The sequence below is a fragment of the Balearica regulorum genome, chromosome 1, assembly GCF_011004875.1.
Source record: "Balearica regulorum gibbericeps isolate bBalReg1 chromosome 1, bBalReg1.pri, whole genome shotgun sequence".
Lineage (NCBI taxonomy): Eukaryota > Metazoa > Chordata > Aves > Gruiformes > Gruidae > Balearica > Balearica regulorum.
Window position 1 is genome coordinate 194,194,643 of NC_046184.1, and position 19,563 is coordinate 194,214,205.

General features: G+C 38.8%; 1 protein-coding gene across 11 annotated transcripts in view; it reads left to right on the forward strand.

Annotated features, from left to right (window-relative positions):
* N4BP2L2 (NEDD4 binding protein 2 like 2) overlaps positions 1-19,108 on the forward strand; it is a 49,709-nt gene extending 30,601 nt beyond the window's left edge. For 9 of the 11 annotated variants that reach the window (XM_075742036.1, XM_075742034.1, XM_075742042.1 and 6 more), the window contains 5 exons: positions 8,359-10,154; positions 12,593-12,678; positions 13,341-13,386; positions 14,324-14,516; positions 18,919-19,108. In XM_075742036.1, the coding sequence (XP_075598151.1) occupies positions 8,359-10,154; positions 12,593-12,678; positions 13,341-13,386; positions 14,324-14,484 (2,089 nt within the window). In that variant the 3' untranslated portion in view covers positions 14,485-14,516; positions 18,919-19,108. Of the gene's footprint in view, positions 1-8,358; positions 10,155-11,550; positions 12,680-13,340; positions 13,387-14,323; positions 14,517-18,918 lie in introns of those variants that run through there. The other 2 variants (XR_012833361.1, XM_075742035.1) reach the window with 2 other exon arrangements.
* The last annotated feature ends 455 nt before the right edge of the window (positions 19,109-19,563 follow it).

The following is a 19,563-nucleotide window of genomic DNA, read 5'->3' on the forward strand; positions in this document are numbered from 1 at the left end:
CTCCAGATGCCCTTTCTGAGATAAATTATTCTATTCTAATGGCTATAGTGAGACCAGTGTCCAGAGTTTCAAGAGTTAGCTCTCCTCTATCAGAGAAGACACTTAAATCACTAACAGAATTGCTGCCTGGTTTCAGGTGTCAGATGCAAGCTTGCATTAATACAGCAGTCCATCATTTTCTAATTCTCAGATGGCTACTAAGTTTCTGGCTTTAACTCGAGCAGCAAAACTGGCTGTACCATTTATTCTGGTTGTTTTGCTTCATAACTGTATTGGCAGAGTTGCTCACAAGTTCCTGACAACACCTTTAGCTGATCCCCTTTTTTCTCCCTCAGGCAGTGTCCATGACCATTTGTCCCTTGTTAGTTGTACTGTTTTTCCAGACTTAGAAAATACTGGCATTATATTAGTGTTTGTTTAAAGTAGTTCTTTATTGTCTGTCTATAGACAGACTTCTGTTGACACTTCGTACATTGCAGAATTGCAAGACCGTTTTCTGCATCTGTTCATCCCTAACACTCTAGGAATAATACAGGGCTGTTTTGTAAAAAGTAGTCATCTTTAAGGGGTAATTCATCATGGCTTTGGTGTATCCCAAGTCCTTTTGGTGAAAAATGTTTAAAAGGGAATGAGTTAATACCAGAGTAGTACAAAGAAAGAGTAAGTAAAAGTTGGATGCCAGTATGACAAAGTACTGAGATTTTTTGAAAAAGGTGTGATACCTTCCAGAGAACATGCATTATAATTCAATGCTGTATAGCTCTCAATATTTCATAAAGCATTTGAGATGCATAGAATGAGCGCAATACTTGGAGCAGATGTTCTGCACAGCAACATTGTCTGCAGTTACGAGTATTTTAATTGTACTGTTGCTGTAATCTAGGTTAGAGGCTGGTTACTTAATGTTAACTGATATTGTTTCCTTTACTGTTTTCCTCTTGCAACTTTCCCCCTCCCTTTTCTCTTATTCTTGAACTGCATCTTTCTCATCTCCCTGATTTGTCTCAGTCCTGTGTGGTGGTACCTCAGTTGGCTTCATAACTTGGGATCCATCTCCCCCTTCCGTTTTCTTTCCTGAACTATAAACTTGTGTGGAGAGCTACACCTTACTCTTTGGGGGTTTTTATGCCTCAGTTCAAACTGATGATGATTTAAAAACTGAGTATACATATTTCCCCTCCCCTGAGGTTGTCCTTTAGAATTTTTTTCTTGTTCTGCAGAAAGTAATATTTTCTGTCATACAATGTATTTTTCTTCATTCCTTCTTTTCTTAGCCTCATTAAGTTTGCATCATCTTGTTGTATTTTTGAAACTCATACTTGTGTTCCCAGAATTATGGTCAGTGCTTTGGTGGATATTTAATTACATGTCTTTGCTACAATTTTCTTGACTGAAGCTATTTTAAATACAGTTAAAATTTGTTGCCTTTCATTGAAACTTCCTAACAGAAAATAGCTTATTACATACTTCTAAATATTCCATTCTGCTCTTGTGGTGCTTCTGTTGCTTCCTTACACACCCACCCGTATTTTTTCTCAACTTGATTTTGCTTGTGTCTTACCTCAGACTTCATTTTATATTTGTTTTGTGTGTGTGAATGTGCCTTGGTAAGAAAGGCCAACACTTCACCCTGTAAATCTCATTTTGACTTTTAAAGCCTTTTTGTTGTACTTATTCTGTTTTGTTGGCTGCCACCTATGATGATAGATCACAGTAGGTAGTTCTCTTTATTTTCTGGTTAAAATAGCGATTTATTGATTTAAAGAGGAGACTCTATAATGGCCTAAATACACAATGAGGATATTTTTTAGGAATTAGGGTCTGGAAAGTCTGTCTTATTTCTGGACCACATTTTAGGACATGATTTATTTCACAACCTCATGACAGCTTCAGTAAATGTGCCCTTTCCTGGGTAGAGCTTCTCGAGTGGAATTGCATGAGTACATGCCTGGAAAGCAGCAGATTGTAAGGGAGAGAAACCAAAAAACATTGTGAGGTGGCTCACGGAATTTAATTTTTGAACGTATATCTTCCCTTAAAACCAAGGATCCACTCAGACTTAGTACTGTCTTGTATTTGAACTGGTTAGATTATATATACTTTATGCAATATATCTGTAACAGCAACACTGTTTTTCATTTGGAAAGAAAAAGGTTGAGATTTTTAAGGTAATCAGTACAGTTTTGTGTGTTTTTTCAATAACTGTGAATTGGCCGTTGGGCAAATGGGCTTTGCATTTGCCGTGGGTGATGCAGTTTGTTTGGTCAGTCCCGATCTTCACCACTGCACTTCAGGGTTTTCTGAAGCTTTGTAAGATGTGGTGTGTAAAGTGCGCTCTGGGGTTGCTGAGTGCCTGGGATTTAGTGAGAACTGATTGTTTCATATCCACATGTGCAGCAGTGCTATAGTTTGTCCAGAAGATAATAAAAAACTGAGACTGATTGTTGTCTGGGAAGGTGGGATTTTTCTATCCTGTTACAGATTTTTAAAAGTGTTCTTTAAAATCTCATATAAAAATGTCTTTCTATCAATAGAAAATTAGGGAGCAGTGCTGCACAGCAGGTTACACCAAATTTTATTAACTATTGCAAATTTTGCTATAGTTCCTATTTCTCCAAACTACTTCTCAAAGCAGCGTATTTCTTGTCTAGCCTGGATTAATTTCAATCAGGTTGTCTTCATGCTTGAGCTGGTATCATCCAAGTAATAGAACTGATGTCATCAAACGTGACAAGATGATTCATACTGTACTTCCAGTGCATAACACTGGCATCCGTGTCCATCGTGTTCTCCTCAAAAGACCAAACGTTGGCAGAATTTAAATGAAAGTTGATTCTATGAGCCTTCATGGGTCAGAATGACAAAGCTGCAGTTTCTTCTCCGTATTGTAAATAATCCCTTAAGATAGATTCAGATCACTTGTAACGTTTCACTTTGTCCTTTTTCTTCTCCTTCTTAACCTGCTTTTTTAACATTGAGCCATACTTAATGGTGCAGAGAAATCCAGTCAAACAGAAAATGGTGTGTCTTCTCTGTTAGCGTCCATCAGTACCTCTATTGCTGATTTATTTTTTTTTTTCTTTTCTGGTTAGAATTTTGAATTGTCAGGTGAGATATTTGTGGCACCTAAATGAGGCTGAAAGCAGCTTTTCAGTTGTTTGACTTGTTCAGGAAGTAGATGTTTGATAGTGGGCACAAGTGTATTCGGTGTGTATGTATGTATATATCCATCAGTATATTCAGAATTTATTTCCTTAATGTTGATCAACATGTTCTATGACCAAGGAGCTGAAATAAGAGACTGGCTCTTTCAGTCAGAAGACATTTATGACTTTCATGAACCAGGCAGGACAAAGATCAGTCAGGTCACCCCACTTGAAACTTCTTGTGGAGCAAATGGACTGTCATTTGAAACTGAATTGCTGTTATTAGTACCTCAGGAACTTGGGGTGGGTTGGTTGGGGTTTTTTATTTGGTCGCTTGGTTTTTCACTTTGAAAAATAAAGTGTTTGCACTTTGCCATGCATTTGATTAAACAAACAGCTACTAAAGGCATGCTTTGATCAAACCAATTGTATGTTATTCTGTGTACTCTCTGGATCAATGTCGTTTGTGTCTGGACTGTCAGAGTCTGATGGCTGATTATACAATGCACAGAACTGTATATACTTCGATCCTGTAGAAATGATAAAAATTGGAGTAGCTCCTTGAGCATTGTGATAGAATAGTGTATTTTATGAAGGCGAGTATTTAAATATCACCACCACTGACAATGCTGTTGAGACACAAAAGAATAATAAATACTGAGTTACTTCAGACCAAATCCAATTAGTAGGATCTTTACTGATTTAGGGCAGGGAGCATTAATTTGTAACACCATAAGATATAAGCATTTCTTTTGAATCATTTATGGTGAATTTCATTAAGATGGGCTGTGAGGCGACCTAACATGTTACTGCTGAAAGTAATCACCTTGCTCCCACCAACCACTTCCTTTGTCTTAGCTAGTCACTCACTTTACTTGTTGCTTTGGCAAGTTAAATCAGCTCAACAACACAGCGAGTACTTGCTTTCTTTTGATGCCAGCTCAGGCAGGTCAATCCACCCACAAGGAGGGTGGCAGAGCCAGCAGAAGACAGGTAGTGGAAGTGCAAGGGCAACACCTGGAACAAAGTAGGAAAGGATGACTAAGACTGTTTCTTCAGCAACAATGAAGTGCTAAGTTGGATGCTCAGCTGTCTAATGGAATTTCACCTTTCAGGACACCCAGTAATGCTGACAAGTTATTTTGTGTGTGTATTTTTCCAGTTGCTTGATTACCTAATACCAATATTCTATTTGGTTTTGAGGAACTGGATCTTTATCACTCATTTCAGTATTAAGGCAGGATACGTAACAAAAAGGCTGGTACCGTGACTTTTTTTGTTATTCCAAAATTATAACTTCAATTTCTGTTTGTTGCTGGAGTAAAGTTAGGTCACAAGGAATTGAGCAATGCACTTGGTCTTATCAGGTGGAGAAGGTGAAGTGTATCCCAGTAAATGCCATTTTATATAAGCTGCTCTGCTATAATTTTGATGTTGAAAACCCGCTCCAGAGACTTTAGAGATTAATGATAACGTATATTTCTGAAAAAGCATGTACCTCATTGCTAAATGTCATATAGAATTGCTTTTTAAATTTATTGGTACCTCTACATTTCATTACAACAGTGACTGTAGGCATTTTTTGATACCAAGCAGATAGCAGCTTAGATGTATGCTAGAGCTGAAGTTTGTACAACTGCAGATAACTAACTTGTTTCTGATTTTGCTGTTTTCCAACAAAATGTGACTAAGTTTAGATTATTTACTTTGCATGTTCTGCCTCGGCAATCATGGGAGTGTATTTGTTTCTCCAGTAAAGAGCGTCATCTGAGCAGTGACTCAATGAAGGTTACAACCTTGAAGTCACATGTAACAGAGTTATGGGAAAAAGCTTTTAATATTGTCTGAACGTAGGCTGAGAAGTTTCAAAGTGGTGTTACAGAAAGGGAATTCCTGTTTCAACAAAAATACTATTACATTTTTTCAGGTCTGCTTATTACTAACCATTTTTTAAAAATCCATAATATATAGTAAAATTTAAATATCAACTGAAACGGCACCTTTTTTTATTTTCCCTGTTGCATGTGTTGTATGTGGTTAAAAACAACTCACTAGCAAATTCCCCTGTGAAGAAGAGAAGTCTATCTCCATGCTGGTTCTTGAATTTTCTCAGTGTTTGTGTGCCATATGGTTTTACAATGAGGAAAATTCCTCAAAAGGCATGTAGGTGGATGAAAAGAGGAGGAACTAAGATAAAACTAAAGAAAACTAGTAGACAATTTGCTTCATTAAATGCAAAACCTTAACATGATACTATATATACTCCAAGCCGGGAATTTTCAGCTATGCCATCATGGTGCATTAGTGTGCATTTGGGGTCATTATTTTCTTAGAATCAGTTGGAAAACAGAAGTTGCCTGGAAAAGTGAAGAATAATAAATTTTATTATTCTACATTTAGTAGTTCATCACTTTTCTTTTTTACTTTAGTCATTTCTTTAGGAAATCCAAACCTTTAGTAAACTAATTTTGCTGAACTGCTATAAAACCTCCATGTTTCCAAAGCATAGAAATGACATAGTTGTTGAATTTATTATGAACTGTTGAATGTCACTATTGAAGGTGCTAAATCATCAACCTGGACCAACGTTTGCATTCATTATTATTTTGACATGCAACAATTTCAATGCAGTAATAGCTGTTAGTTTCTGTGGATCATCTGGGTTCTTCTCCCATTATTTAGTGGATGTATTTCTGCTGTTCTTGCATTCTAAAGTGACTTCTGTCCAGTGTGGGTTTCCTTCCTGATTCAGAATTAATGGTGAGGAGAGGAAATAAATGTGCTGACCTCTGCGACTTTTTTTTCTCCCCTTTATTTCTGCAAATAGTTCTTCAATACCTTTTGGTGTGCCATCCTAGCCTAAGAAAGTTTCTGTCAGCATTGTCCTGAAAGCATTGTCAGATGTGTCAGGAGTTAGGCACCAGAAACATCCTTGAATCAGTATTAGAGAAGTTCTTCCAGCAGCAGCAGCACAAATTCACACCTGGGAGAAGTGGGTGGTAAGCAAGAGTATAGTTACAACATACCAAGGCTGGAGAAGCCCGTTCCTTTCCTGTGCCAGTGCGGACATTGGCAGTTTGGTTGTCATTCCTGCAGATTTATGGCAGCACAAGGGCCTTTAGGCACAAATTTTTCTTGAAATTGGGGCACAGGTCTGATGTTTTATTCCCCACTCCATTAAATACAATTAAAAATGGGACATTATTTTCTGTTTCACTGGTAAAGGGTTTTCTGCTTCTGAAAATTTCAGAGAATTCCCTCTTCTAAAACCACTTGAAAGTCATGACTTTTCATCACCCAAGAAGAAAGTTAATGTCAGGATTTAAGCCATAATCTGTGATTGGTATATGATTTCTGCAAATCTGGGTTATATGTAAGAAAGTAATCTCTCCAACTACCATTGCAGATGCTTCACTCTGAATCATTTAATTCAATAGACAACATCTATTCAATCCTAAAACTTTGGCATCCCGTCTCTTTTTTGGGGAGAAAGGTGATGTTGCTGACTAGGGAACGTATTCTGAGCAGAATTTGGGGTGGAATTTGTCTTGGCTAACTTCAAGAATCTGCAGTACAGACATCTGCACTGAAGCCATAGGGCACTGTACTGAAAATACACTGATTTGGAAAAGGAGAAGTCAGTTTTTATTACTCAGAGGAAAGCACCTCGTGGACTTAAATGCCAACTTTTGAAGGAAATCCCATTTCTTAGGAGGATGTTCTAGGGGGCATGGATGCTATTATGGGGCAATAAAATTTGTGTGCTTTCCAGCAAGATCTTCTCGGAGACCGATAGTGCTTGTTGCAGCAATGTCAAGGTACCAAGACTTCTGAATCCTGTTCCAGTCAAGTGACTTTGTGGCTATACTGAGGCCAAGAAGGCTGCAGATGAGCTTCACACTCAGAGAATTAGGAGGGTTTGCTTTCAAATTAGAAAGAATATATATATGAGACTAACAATGAATAAATTTAAGAATGAATGAAGGGCAAGGATAAGTTTCCATAGGTGACTCTTAGGTTCCAGGTTGCCTACTAGTGACTCTGGCTTGCTTTCTGCATGCAAAGTCACCCCCCCCCCCCTTTTTTTTTTTCTATTTCTGTCTTAAGAATTTCAGAATACAGCACTTAAACCAGCTTATGTTACATAGGAGTGCCCAGAAAATGACTAATTTTACCCTATAACTCTTCTAGCTACTTCTTTGCTTTAGTGTGTTGTGTGAAGTACCATTTGGAACAAAGGGTTACAGAAAAGCGAAGACTTACAGCAAAGGAGCAGATCTTCGATACAAAGATTTATCAGTCAAACTTAGCTTTGAAAATCTCATCTCTCTCTGAAGAGCTGCGTAAAGAGCAGTTAGATTTCTGGATTAGATTTTTCTTACGTGTGTCCATTTCAGGGTTAGCTGGCTGACAAGCTAACATCAGGATTTCAGAAAAGTCGCTGTTAAGGCTGTTATCTGTTAAATTTGATGAGAAAAGCAGGCCAAAAAAAAAAAAAAAACCCAAACAAACCCCAAAACAAAAAAACCCAGATATTCTGAAAAAAGCTACAAAATTAATTGTAAATAACTGCCTACAACTGTGTTATTTTTTCTGTAATGTATTATTTTGTTGCTAATAAAATATGAAATATTTTTTTCCAAATATGTATGCACCATACATAATATATTAAGCTGTAAATATCAGAGTTGCTGTAGTCACTGTACCTTTACTTTATTCAGTTTTTTGGTTAGTATGTTTTGAATTTGAATCCAGCATACCTAACTATAGTCCATTTAATCTTAATGGCTGAAATTTTCTTACTACGTGCTCCACTTAGTACCTTTCTACTCAGGATGACACTTAATGAAATTTCAGAATAGCAGTAGCTCTTTAGTATCTATTATTCAAACATAAATTAGAAAGATGTCCAGAAACACGTTGTTGGGTCTTGCAATAATTCGTGATACTTTTTGTAAAGCTAAATTAATGACATGGCAACTATGTTTATTTAAATTGGATTAAAACGTTCAAGATTGTTCTGAATTGTAATGTGTACAGTCGTTTAATCAATAGAAGGTTTTATTTGATATGTTATCTATTTAAAAAGCCAGATGGTCTGTGTTTGATCATCATATTAACATAAAGTACCTATTCTTCAAATTGAACACCACAAATACGTTATTACTGAAATAAATTTTTTTACTTTTTTTTTTATTTTATTTTCACATAGGGAGAAAATTTTAAAGAGCAGCTCTGGGCCCGTGTTGCCAAAAGCAAAGCAGAGGAAAAAGCGAAAAAGAAACAAAAAAATGAAAGGCAATCATAAAGAAATTACGAAGAAAATGTTAGGTGGAGCAGCTCATCACCCAATTCCAGATGACCAGGACACATCAGAAAGTGAAGCAGATGATTCGGAAGAAGAAAACAGCAAATCATTGTGTACATTCAGTGAAGGTCCAGAGGTAACAGTTGGTGAAGAGCAGCCTAATGGTGATGATGAAAACCTAAAAGAAGCTCCAGAGGTTTCAAGAGAAAGGTTTTCTGTCGCTGTGTCTGAGGTCTCAACGATGTCAAACAGTGCATTGAAAAATGAACTGCCTGTAGAAAGCGACAGTTCGCTTCTAATAGATGTAAAGCCTTTTTCTACTGAAAACCTAACCAAAAATGCATTTGATGAGGAAACAAATCAAAGGCACAAAGAAAATCTTTGCAGAAGCAGTTTACTAAAATTAAGCAATGATAAAAATTCCATCCAGGAAACAGAAGGCATCTCTGAAGATTATAACACGCCACTGTTAAGCACAGAAACCAAACTGGGATCGTATCAAATTACACAGGAACGTGACGTGGAAGCTAAGCCGTTAAGTTTAAATGGTGAAGAAAAAGAAATCTCTTGGTGTTACAATTCAAACATGCCTGATAATAACACAGAGGACAAAGGTGCATTAAAAACAGAAGAGAATTGCTCTAATGCCTGGGCTTTTTTTTCAATTAATTTACCTGCTGAGGAATTACAGCTGGGCTTTGATACACAAGTTTCTCTCTCTTCTTGGTCTGAGGATAAATTTGTAGGGGAACAAAGACCCCCCAAAATGAGGAAACCTAAACAGACTCATACGAACAGTTCAAAAGAGCTAAACTGCTATCGGTCAGATGAAGGGTTGGTCAAGGAAAACCATCAGGTAACAGTAACTGAGGAGGCTGGCAACGTAATAAGCACTGGTCTGTTGGCATCTCCAGCTGAAGTGCACCTTGATTCCCTTGTGGAAGCCAGGGCCACCTCCGTAAAGTGTTCGAGTGAAGTAAATGTTCCAAGAAATGCTGCTGCTGCTGCACCAATGATATCGAAGAGGAGACGATACAGAAGAATTGTCAACTTAGCACCAAAGTTTAATCTACCAAGACAGATTGCTGGTAGTACAGAGAGGGGGAAGAAAGTCCCGATAAAAAGTGGTGTTCCTCAAAGAAGTGTTTTGGAAGTGGGACAAAAGAGCTTTCTAAGCAAGGACTGTGGAGAGGAGTATGAACAGGACCGTGCGTTGCAGGAATGTTCTGCACCTTACAGTGGCACTGAGGCAACCTATTCCTTACACGCACCAGATGCAGATGCTGTGTTACATAGTATTTCTTATGTTCATTCTGGACAATCTTCTGCTATGCCAAAACACTCCTGCAGGGATTGTGTAGTTTCCGGGACAAAGGAGGAACGAGCTAGAACTCTTAAGCAACAACAGGTTGTTGATAAGAGAGAGGATGAGAGCGAACAAGTTTCTTCAGAGGTTACAAGTAGCCAACCAGATATTTTGTCTTCCGTTAAAGTTTTTTCTGAATATCCAGAAGATTCTAGTATATTGGCAACCTGTGGTGAAAATGTGCACGAAGCAGATGACCCTGAGCCAGCAGAGGCCTCACAACTTGAAGATAATCAAGATGTGAATATGAACCATAGTTTTCTGGGCCTTCCCTTATCATTAGGATTTGCTTTTCAACTTGTGCAGCTCTTTGGTTCTCCAGGTCTTCCACTAGGTAATACTCTTCTTACTACTCCTACACTGAAAAAAAACCCAAAACACAACACCAAAACCCACACACAACCCAAACCCCCCAAAACCCACCCCCACCCCCCCCAACCACAAATAATCAAAAAAACCCACCAAAAAACTATGATTAAGTACTCATTGCAGGTACCAATTAGTCAAACATTAATCCTATTGAAAGGAATCACTGCTGCTTTGGTGATTATTTTATATTTTTTTACCTGGAATCTTCTTCAGTCTCTGCCAAAGGTGCTGTTTGGTTTGGCCTCATATTTGCAGGTTTTTTAGTAACAAAGACTTACTTCAACAAGAGCTTCACACTTTGGGTTTAAAGTTTTAATACATCCCACTGAGGAAGACTTTACTGTGTTGATTACAAAACTAAATGAAATCATGGTACAAAATGTGTGCTTTTACGTAAAGGTTGCATGTTTGGTTTTATATTCCACGTGGTTAATATACTTGCATTCCTTTTTTTCATAATATAGTAAAGTTTTCATCCACTCTTCTGTGGCTTAGTTACTGATGAAAATCTTTCCTAAAATCTAATTTATTTGGAAATAGAATATAAAACTTAAAAGATGCATTTTCTGACAGTGAATACCTTTTTAGTCATGCATGATTAAGAAGTGTCACAGTGGTATACTTGCCTTCCAGAGCTCCAATTGTCATATTTTTGTACTTTCAGTTTAATCATTTTAAGTTAGCAGTTAGAAGTATAATGCTCAGTCCTCAAAGGAGTTGTGTGTGGCAACCATAATTTCCAAATTTACTACAGGCTAACGTAACCCTACAGAGCTGTAGCCAGCAGCAACAACAGACGTTCATTTGGACATCAGCCTAGGGCACGGTGCTGTGTACACACCTGCTGAAAGAGCAGAGTTCCCTGTGCATAAAGGTCTGCAACTTCTTTGGTCCAAGTTTAGTCAGTAGAGAAACAGTAACTTTTGTCTGGCCAACAAATAGGATTAAAAACCACGGACCAGTTTTTCAGCACATAGACCTTTATGCCTGTTTGTTTCAGTAGAATTTAAAGTTAAGCATGTATTTCCTATGAAAATGTTAAGATAACTGAGGAGCAGCTTATGACTGTTTATCTGCCCAAACTGACCTCAGGATTCTTTGGTTTTATTGTAAAAGTCGTTGGCAACGCTACCTGCCAGAACAGTGATGCAAAGCACTGGCACCATTGCTGGGCTTGGTCCCCAAAGGACCTGCGGTGCTGCTTTGTCTAAATCTGGCACCGCGCACCAAAGAACTTGCCATATAGAGCTGAAACAGAGCAGAGAATACGGCCGATGTCCTCAGCTACTACATGTAAAATATTTTTCTCCTCCAAACTTGGTGAGTCTTCATATCTGTGATCTTAAATTTCATCATCTTAGAGGGAGTTGGCCATGACTTGAAAACAGGGATCTTCCAGGAAAAAAAGAGACAACAGCCATTCAGAAACACTCGGTAGGTTAGTGAACCAAATGTCGTTCTTCTCTGGGTCAGTAACAGGTGAAATTCTCTGATGTTTAGATGAGTTTCCTTTGGAAATAACCTTTAAGAAATACAAACCCACCCCGATATCTCTCCGAAGCCCTGCAAGCTTGCGATTGCTGTTTGTTGGGGTTTTTTCTGTCAAAATTGTGCCTGCTGTCTGCAGAAGGCTGGCCACGTTCTCATTTGACTATAATTTTCCTACAATTTAAATTTAATTCTTGTGCTTTTTTGTGACCTATTATATATTGATAGGCTACTATTTATTCATGTACACATTTGAGCTGTAGTATTTTACAACTCTGGCAATTGCAGTCAAGTTTTATTGAAATTATTTTGGATGGGAAATTTTTAGTAAATAAATGTCTTTAGTTATTTATAAATAAAAGATTTAGTTGACTGACTTGCTTGTATGATTCTCATATAAGCATAGAACATATTTTAGACTGTTTTCCTACAAAGAATCTCTTTTCAGCTTCTTAAACAGGGTTAGAGTTAAAACATTTTAGAAAGTAATTTCTTTAGTGATATTGCACAAATTCCTATAATTAGATACTTTAAAATTTAAAGGCTGATATTTAAGTTGCATTTTGTTTAATTTAGGAGCTGAAAGCTTTCTGGTTTTCTTGTTTGTGCCTCATTTCGGAGGAGTATGTGGGGGAAAGAAAAGTATAGTAGGAAAGCTTTAGCCAAAAAAAAAAACCAAAAAAAAAAAAGAAAAAGAAACCAAACCCAAATCTCCTTCCCCTTTCTCCCCCTCCAATGTACTGGCCTTAGATTCTAGAAAACCTAAATTCTGACTTTGCTGCTGGCTCATTTAAATATCTGCTGATTTTTTTTAAAGTCTCTATATATAATGTGTGCAAAAATTGTAATTCAGTGATATATTTTGGCTATGGAGAGATCTGAACACTCAACTGCAAAAAATATTTTCTTCTGCAGAATCCTTGTTGCCAGATGATTATATAGTTCCTCTTGACTGGAAAGTTTCAAAGATGATCTATTTACTGTGGAAGACCTCTGTGGAGGTACGAATTTTAGGGGATTTCAGAAGGCTTTCCAATATTCCAGGTGTAAAGAGGAATTCTTCAGTTGATAAGCAAGATGATGTTCTTTGCTAGTAAATTTGATTTGGTTTTTAATACCCACAATGAGGAGATGGACGTTTTATGTACTCTTCTGAATATTTCCAGAACCAGCTGGAGGCCATGGTAGGATTCTGCTTTTAAAAGATCAACTTCAGAAATGTATACAAAGTAGTTGGAGGAAAAAAAGGAAACCAAACCTTTTCCTTGATGCTTGTGTCCTGACCTGGCCTCTGTTCATTAAGTACAACCTACCATCATCCAGTTGCTTTCCTTCTTATGGTTTTCTCCCATCATCTGAGCAAATTTTATCCTCCACTACCTGTAGCTACTTCTACAAAGACTGATGGCAAATTAATTCTCCTTGTCTAGTTAGAAAGTGTTACCTTACAAATCATTTTTCCCCCACTGTGGCTGTTGCTTTGCGAAGGTTGGCTTTTATTTAAGGAGCGCTGTAGTGTCTGGTAGTGGAAAGGAGGAAAATCCTGTAAATACAATGAAATAGTAATTATAAAATAGAGCATGAACCTTGTTCTTTCCCAAAATAACAAAATCTCTTGTCACATACTTTCTTCTTTTCTCTGGACTGTTATTATCTATTTTAGGAAAAACAGAAAACAAATGAATTGCAGAATGGAAACACCTTGACTGGTGAGTGTATTCTGTGATACAAAAACTGTATGAAATACTTCTGTTCAGAAGAGAAAATAGTTAATGCTGAAGGTTTTCAGCATAAGTGAGTGATAACACTCCTCTTTGTACAAAAGCACTGGGATGTGATAAATGAATTTGTGCCTCCGTTGATTGTGTACATAGTATGGCAGAGCTATGGTTGCTGTGAATCATCACTTCATGTTTCCTGATCCAAGTGCTGAAATTCCTTGCCTTTTAAAGTTTCCTATATGGAATTAATCCAATACCTGGCTCAAGTTTACCCATTCCAGATCAGAAGGACATTTAGCATGAATAAGGCTTTCTTCAGACTTTATTTCTCTGAAAGGTTGAGCATCTTCAACTTAATTAAACTTAATGATCACTCAAAATTTCCAGCAAAATAATAGGTCACACACTAGAGCAGCAAGAGATATTTGGGTCCATGGGAAGCTCTGGACTTCTGCATGCATTAATTCCTGCAGTGTGGAGGTTATGGGATAAGATTGATTGTTGTCTTTTCCCATGATTTCCATATTAATTTAATATAATTTCACAAGTTCCATAATATGAGATTAAAAATACACAATAGTAGCTCCCTGGAGGCTGATAGGATTTGATGTCTGAAATAGGAGAGGAGTTTCTCCTTTTTAAAAGAGACAAAAGGATGCTCTAGGAGAGCTAAGGAGAAGCATAAGAGTAGGAAAAAATACATATATACACACACACACTCTCACTCTTTCCCTGTGAGAGACAAACATGAAAAACATAATTTATTTTGTAGGCTGTTTAGGAGGCAAAATCAAGAGTATTTTGATGAAATGAAAGCTTGTTCTAGAAATACTCTATTCTGAGCTAATATAAATTACAGACTATATAAGATAATTAGATCATTTCAGGTGGTTTTGGCTGCAGTTTGTAATTTGTTTATTTTTAGATGGTATTATTAGTCTAGAAGATCTAAATAAAAATGGCCAAGAGAACCAAGACTCTTCTGAAACACTTCCAGAACTGGAGCTGCTTCAAGGGGTGACAGAGGAGAACGTTGTCACCTACACAAGCGCTGGCTGTCTGGATGCTGTGTTTCATCAGTCATGATTGGCCACCTTAAATTCTGCATGAAGGAAAAGGTAATCAGTCGCACTTGTGAATGTGTTTCATTCTTGTATGATATTTGACCAAACATCTAAAGAACATTGTTTGTTATAATTTTTAAGATGTGTTTACTATCACTCAACTTACTTGATTATTTTTTTTTCTTCAGAGTAGGTATGAGGGTTGTTGGGTTTTCTTAACGCTGAGCTGGCAAAAGAGAAGGGCAGCGTTTTGTTATTAAAGGCATATTATTTAAAAAAAATAAATCTAAAACCTGCCTGGTGAAGTGAAAGCAGTAGCGTAGGGTGCCTAAGAGCTGGACTTTATTCCCAGTTTAATTACTGCGGTGATCTGTAGTGAGTCACGACATCTCGGTGCTATTTTCTTCATCTGTTCAGCACGGAGAGCAATGCTGTGTTAAGGGTCTAATTATGAAGAGCGCTGTCAGAACAATAAAGCAGTACTTCACTAAGTTATGAAAACGTGGCAGTTCTGCTTTTCAGTGGAGAATCAGCAGCAGGAGGTCGCAATAGGGCTCAATATATTAAAGTGTTAATTTTTCATTAATGTTTTCATTCGGTATGACAAAGTGGGCTACTGAGTATTAGAAAGTACACTATCGTGTTCATGCTTGTCTTGTGAATTTTTGAACCCTTTGGTAGCTTGGCAAAGTTTTTTCAGTTTGTTTATGATATTTTAGGTAGACTATGATAAGAAGGAAGGACTTTTGCATCCAGCTGCAAAACACTACCTTAACTTCCGTATAGTTTTCCATCAGTTTTTAGTTTCCAAAGTGGAAAATGTAGTTTTAAAATAAGGAAACTGAGGTACATAGAAATAGAATAACTTGCACCATGGGCAAATTGAGCCAGAAGAAAAAAATCTAGATCCAGAGGCTTAAATTGTTCCCATCCAGACCTGACAGGACCGCTGGAATATCATCCACATGGGGTCTGTGTCACCCGGTGTCCCGTGCCTGACACGAGCACAAGTCGACGGCTGGAGGAGTCGTCAAAGAGGCGGACACGCACTGTGCTGGGACGCTTCTAAAAGCAGTAGTTGATGGTTTAGGTTTCTTAATTTTCACAGTGGAGGTTCATGACAGGAGTAAAGTAGTTGAATAGTTTGGGTTGGAATTGAAACCTCTTGAATGGGGGTTGATTTGATTATATGCAATTTTTATATCGTTGATGACAAAAATGACGTTGCAGGTCATTTGCTGATTAGTCTGTGCCAACTGCTGATGTAGGAAGGTGAGGGGAATCTCGCTGAACCACGTAGTGCAGACAACACTGGGCTCGCAAGGTGCTGTCAGCACAGATTATGAATAAAGTCAAGAACATCTGGTAGCGGTATTGTCCTTTTACATAATCAAATACTAAAACTTTTTGTAAGAAAAAAAATCATCAAATACTGTCAGCCACAATTTTTTATAAGTTACTTATAATATTGCAAATGTGAACACTCCACAGGCAAGATTTTTGCTTATGATACTGACTGGCCATCTTTGTGGATTTGTAACCTAAGCTACTACCCAGAAATGTCCAGGTTTATTGAATAAAATGTTTTTATGTTAAAGAAAAAACCTAGAGAGCTCTGCTCTTTTCCCCAAAGAAAATGATGATTAACTTGGAAATTGATTTTTTGTGTACTTCAAGAAAGGAAAGACATATGTTAACAGAGTGTTCTGCCTTATTGTCGATACCTTTATCTGGTTGCTGAATCCAACGAACTGGTTTTTTTCCCTTAGATTTACACCCTTTGTCTGTCTGCCATGCTACTCCCAAAATTGTTTCAGCCTTCCTTTCCCGCTGGTCACAAGCGCAGCAGCGTTTGCAAGCCAACCACTGACGGCTGGTCTGAAACCAGGCGTCATTACATCCCAGTTTGTGACCTTGCAGTCTAATACTCTGCTGCGCCGGCTTGGGTTAGTTCTAGGGAATATAGAATTAAAGGAACGCATACTTTACCATGAAAGATGACTCCCAGTCAGTGTTTGGTTTAAAAAAAAAAAAAAAAAAAAAAAAAAAAAGGCATTTCAATGTTTGTGCAGAAGGACTTGGTCATGAAGATCTATGCTGAGGTGGTGTGGTTAAGTTGGAGGTCCCAGCTGGCAGATAAAGCATATGGAAGGGGTGATTGATTGCCCTGGTCCTGGCCGCATGGTCCCCTCCTCCTTGCAGCAGCATCGGTGCTCAGCAAAGCCTTTGACTTGGGAGTGCTAAGCCGGTTAGGGCTTTGCACTGGGAGGAGGAGGGAAGTTAGTTGGGGGTTTTCCTGGGGTTTTGGTTGTGGGTTGGTTTGGCTTGTTTTAGCTCAACATCTGAAATGAGTCAGGGAAAGTCCTGGTGGCTGTTGGAGGCAGAGGATGAGACACCAGAGGCTGGGTGGTTTTAGGCTGCTCTGGAGCTGTGGTCTGCTGCCCCTGGTCGAGCTGGTGTGATGGCTCTCGCTGCTGCCGAAAGCAGAAGGTGCCCTTCCTCCCGGCCCCACCCTGGTTATCAGCTCCAGCACTTGCTGGCTGACATAAAGGCGGTAATTTAACTCATTAACCCCACAGGAAACAAACGGGTAGTTTTCTGCTGGGCTGGCAAATTTAGATAATCTTGTGTAGGGTCCAACTCAGTGTCGAAGCTGGGGGCCAGGAGCAGCTGGGGCCATGCTGCTGCAGATGCAAGGGAGAGGACGTACAGAGCTCCCTGCTTGGGTGGCAGTCGGCTCCGATACCAGGGGACCACATATTGTGCAACCATACCTTCAGATGACAGGCTGCTTTTAAACTTATACAAATGTTAGGATGTTAAAAAAAATATTAAAAAGTATGTGAAAATACTTAAAAAAAATCAAAAAGCATCTTTTAGGGTTTTCAGTTGACTCATGCTCGCTGTCAGGCACAGGATACTGGGTGACACAGACCCCCAGCCAGACCCCATGCAGGTGTTCTAGCGGTCCTGTGAGATCTGGATGTGTAAGTGCTGTAAAGGGCAGGTGAGTTTTTCTGGTCAGTGGTGCCACTGATTTTGAGGGATTAGGTCGTCTTTCCTCACCACCAAATCATTCTTTCTGGTTGCTGACTAAAGCAGACTTCCCAAGAATGATGTCCTGGAGAGGCTGTAAAACTACTCAAGTGAACAACTATAAATGTTGAAATGGATTTGATTTCATCAAATGTCGGGGGCGGGGGAGTAAGAAAACTGAAGCATTCCTACCAAATCATAGAAAATAAATGGAGAGCTAATACGATCATTTCAGTCCCTTTAGATTTGAGACTAAACTAAGCATTACTGGCCAAGTACAACTTTATCTGTTAGCTAGATGATCGTGCTTCTGTATTCATGTTGTGAAAGGGTGCGTTTATTCAAATGGGAGAGTGAACAGTGGTGGTGTTCCTCTGTGTAAACACGGAGTTAATCTTAAGTTGTTGTGAGAGCTCCTTATTGCAGCATTGGCAGCGCATCAGTATTTGTTCTGGAGGTTAAGCAAGAGATCCCAAATTAAAAAATGCTGAGATCAGTGAAAGCAGCAGTATTTCAGTGCCTAGAAGTTCTCCTTACAGCAGGACTCCCGACTGCCAGATGGTTTACAAATGTGGAACAAGACGACAAAACCCGATGTCAGTTTAAGCATTTAACTGCAGGGCTACTGCAGAATAAAATCTGCGTGTTTGGTTTTGCAGCGTAGAGTTCACTTTGTGGTAACTCCCTGCAGGAACGCTTCCTCCGCCATAGCCCAGTAGGGTTGTGGTTTAGATGAGAGAAATCTCTTGCTGACGTGTGTTATTGCTCCTCCTTCCTCTGGCCGTGCTATTCCCATCACTTCCCTTTGCTGGATGCAGCCAGAGAGTGAGGCAGTTCAGATCTATCATCCAATGCATAAAGGCATCCAGAAAGTTTTCATGCTGAACCATCAAGATGAAACAAATTGTCCGAGAGCCGTGCAACGAGCAGGACACGGGCAAAGGAGCAGGAACGTATAGCTGGGCTGGGCAGGACTGCCTTTCGGCTACCATGAGAAAGATAATCTGAAAGATAACAAAGCAAACTAAAGCAGTCGTCCAGTAGTGCCACTGGAAATATCATCCCGTGGCCAAACCTCTTCCACTTGCTACTTTGATACGATGATAATAAAAAAATATGTTCTCTATCCTTTGACATTTAACCACTAATTTTAAACAAAATGAAGCATGAAAAAGTGTACAGAATTATGACCAGAAAACCTCACCTGCCTTTTACAGTGCTTACCAGGAAAACCTGGCCTAAAATAAATTTACTTAAGCAGAGAGCATAATTACCAGGGGGAGTAAGAGCTGCCCAGAACAGTGTTTCTGGAGCTCTCAGAAAAGAGTAACCATCAGGTTGTGCTGATGGTTCTCTTTCTATAGTCTGCGCTGTTGTGGTATTTCAGCAGAAACTCTCTCCTTTTTTTTTTTATTTTCAGAAACTTGGCACTTTGATTCCACCATGGAAGGACTTCAGTTGGCCACCAAGGATTTTAAATGTGAGGAATAACCTGGAAGAAAGTAACCATTGTAGATTTTTGGTGTGAATCTTTTGCCATCTTTCCCCCTCACCCTCCCACAGCCCCCCAATATCAACCTGTCTGTCCATGTAATAAAAATCAAAATTGAGATAACTTTGTGTGTGGCAAAAGGTCACTTTCTGAAGCTGTTTGGGATTTATACCTTCTCAGTACATCCTCGAGTGTGGTACAGAAAGATTGAGAGCAGAGGACAGCGAGTGTCGGCAGAGCTTCAGGCTCTGGTACTTCCTTCACTTGTGTCCGGGTGCCAGATGTTGCCACATGAACTGACAGTGACGCCTACCTGCAGGGAAAGGTCTTCTGTTGTTACTTGGGTGTCTTTCTTACCCTACTTCTGCCTGCTCTTACCTTTCATCCTGTCACTCATAATTACATCCCAGTCTCTTTACAACGTCAAGTGGACCAAGTCTTCACCAAGCGGCTCCTATTCTTTCATGCAGAGATGCACAACTTACCTTGTTTTCTCCTGAGACCAAGCTTAATGCTTCCATCTGACTAGACTCCTTGGAGACCATAGAAATGAAGAGAAAACTTCACTATAAA